General features: G+C 55.6%; 1 protein-coding gene across 1 annotated transcript; it reads left to right on the top strand.

Annotated features, from left to right (window-relative positions):
- Nucleotides 1-741: 741 nt before the first annotated feature.
- On the top strand, nt 742-2,005 carry HRG_02110 (uncharacterized protein; the record flags this gene model as incomplete). Its single annotated transcript, XM_044860581.1, has 3 exons — nt 742-1,190; nt 1,214-1,510; nt 1,921-2,005. The coding sequence occupies 3 exons, from the start codon at nt 742-744 to the stop codon at nt 2,003-2,005; spliced, it is 831 nt and encodes a 276-aa protein (XP_044724214.1).
- Nucleotides 2,006-2,431: the final 426 nt, after the last annotated feature.

The following is a 2,431-nucleotide window of genomic DNA, read 5'->3' as shown; positions in this document are numbered from 1 at the left end:
AAGCACACAACACCCCAAGTCACTCGGTCATACAACCCACACCCAAACAGTACCCGTTGGGCCCAGGAGCGGAGCGACTTGATCGACCGGAGGGAGTTTTGCACGAGTGGAACGAGTCAAAGGAACCGAGCTGGAGGCGAGGATTGTATGTGACGGGAGGTCACTTACCCCAAAGGCCCCCTATTACTTAAGTTTGGTTTATAGGGGGCCATGGCACAACGGCCCAGCACATAGAGCAGCTTGAACGCACGTGATTGCATGCAGTCATAGAGCGAAAGTGACCAGCGGGAGGGAAGCTAGTACTAAGAGGCAGTGGAGGGGACTGAACACGCCGCGTCCAATCACAGACAGTTTGCTGGCACAGCTTACATGGATGGATCCACTACTGGCCGGGCAAGAGTCCCGGACGGAAATGGGGGACCTTAACATACGGAGGACTATAAAGCGGGCAAGGTGCCCACCTTCCTGAACCTGGGAATGGTTCTTCTCTTTTCTTCTCTTCTTTCTTCAAATGGTGCTGCGCACCTACAATGTCCTGCGGACGGCCCTTTTCACCCCTCGCCTGCGGCTCGATACAGTGACTGTGCCGACTGACTAGTCCACGCGTTCCCGCCGCAGCCCTTGGCCGGGCTACGCTCCACTTGTTCCCGTCGAAGGGAATCAGATGCGTTCAACAACCCCTGCGGGTGTTTCGCTCGAAAGGTCGACAATGACAAGTCACCTGGCTTGGATGGTGCAAGCATGGCGTATACTGTTGATGGCGAGAGCCTCTCCTTGCGAGATGTGCAGGTGGAAGCGAGTGCATGCTGGTGTGGAAACCCCGCTTTCTTGACAGGCCTAGAGACAGGCCTAGAGGGCTTCTCTCCCTCTTCTCCTCTTTCCTTTCCCGGTGGGAATGCTCGCGGCCTTGTTGGAAGTCTCTGGTTCACCGTCGTCTTTGCAGACTTGGATCTGCGTCGGGCGGATCGTGTCATTGACGATATCGGCCTGGCCTTTCCTCCTGACTCGTGGTATTATGGTTGTCGCGAGGATCATCTCCGCGTGCTAGAGTACGGCCGTGAGATGGTGCACTCCTGCCTCGTGATCCTTGTTGGCTGTGCCTCCCACGGAGTGGAAGTCATTCGCAACGGCGTGCAGAAGCTGATCGGCCTGCAGATGGCGCACGCAGCCACCGTCACCCTTGCCCCCATGTGTCGGAGCACACAGGCTTGAGATTTTCGGTGATAGCTTCGTGGGTGCAGGCCCGCATTGCATTCATCAACGCCGCCGGGAAGGGTGCTTCAGAGCATGGACTGAAGCGAGGCGTCTTCGGCTATGGCGGCATCTTGGCGGTCTTGAGGTTCCAGTTCGGCTCCGCGTCCGAGCCCCTGGTAACGGAGATGGCACTTGCCAAACAAATATCCGACGAGGAGGATGGCATCATATGCGGTGGCTTTGCCCCCATGCTTGTAGACTCGGATGGAACAAGAGGGACGATCTACGTGGCAACATCAGATCATTCTTCGCTTGGGTCTGTTTAGCCGTTACGATGCCCTCACTTGTAAACATGTAGCGACACTGTACAAGACGAGCACGTATTATTTCTTCGTCCAATTGAATGCACACGTAACGTGACACCGCCTCACCCTCCACGTAGACCATCACGATGCGTATACAAGAATATTGTAAAAGATGGCGTACCCACAACGTTTACAAGGGACAGCCTCGAAGATCACCTCCGGAGGACCCAGGCAGGACTATGGAAAATACCCCGAAGGGGTGCGGACAGGCCGTAGGACTGGGCGTGGAGAGTCACACTTGCAATCTTCAATTGAGTGACGCGTTCACAAGGGAATCCACCTCGACAAGAGGAGCGAATGTCCGACAGGGCATGCGACGGACTAAACACAACACACCAGACACTGACAGTCTTGAACAAAGTCACGCCAACACCCGAAACACATACAAACAGTACCCGTTGGGCCACCCCGACCGGAGGGAGGTGCTTGAGCGGAGCGAGATCTGACGACTGGAGGGAAGTCAGAGGTACCGAGCAGGCGGCGAGGGACTAGTAAAGGGACGGAGTCACTTCTACTCTTGGGCCCCCTATTACTTAAGTTTGGTTTATAGGGGGCCTCTGCTCCATGGCCCAACGTTCTAGAGCAGTGTGTTACTACAAAGTAGATACGCTGCAGTTTTTAGCACGAATTGACAAGCAGGAAAGAAGTGGGTCATAGCAGCCAATGACACGGAGGGGAATGGCGGGTCAAGATGCAGCTTACGTAGTTTGCATGCACACCGGCCCTTATTGGGAGGGCGTAGCAGCCCGGACACAAGTGGGGAGCACCATCGGAGACAGCCTTCCATTGGTGGAAGCGCAGCTTAGGAGGGCGGTGCCCCTCTTTTCTATTCTTTTATGGTGTGTTAGGCCCGCTTGGGCGGCCGTACAAGA

Source organism: Hirsutella rhossiliensis, assembly GCF_020360975.1.
Source record: "Hirsutella rhossiliensis strain HR02 chromosome Unknown scaffold00002, whole genome shotgun sequence".
Classification (NCBI taxonomy): Eukaryota; Fungi; Ascomycota; class Sordariomycetes; order Hypocreales; family Ophiocordycipitaceae; genus Hirsutella; species Hirsutella rhossiliensis.
Note: the sequence above shows the minus strand (reverse complement) of the source record. Positions and strands in the feature narration are given on the sequence as shown.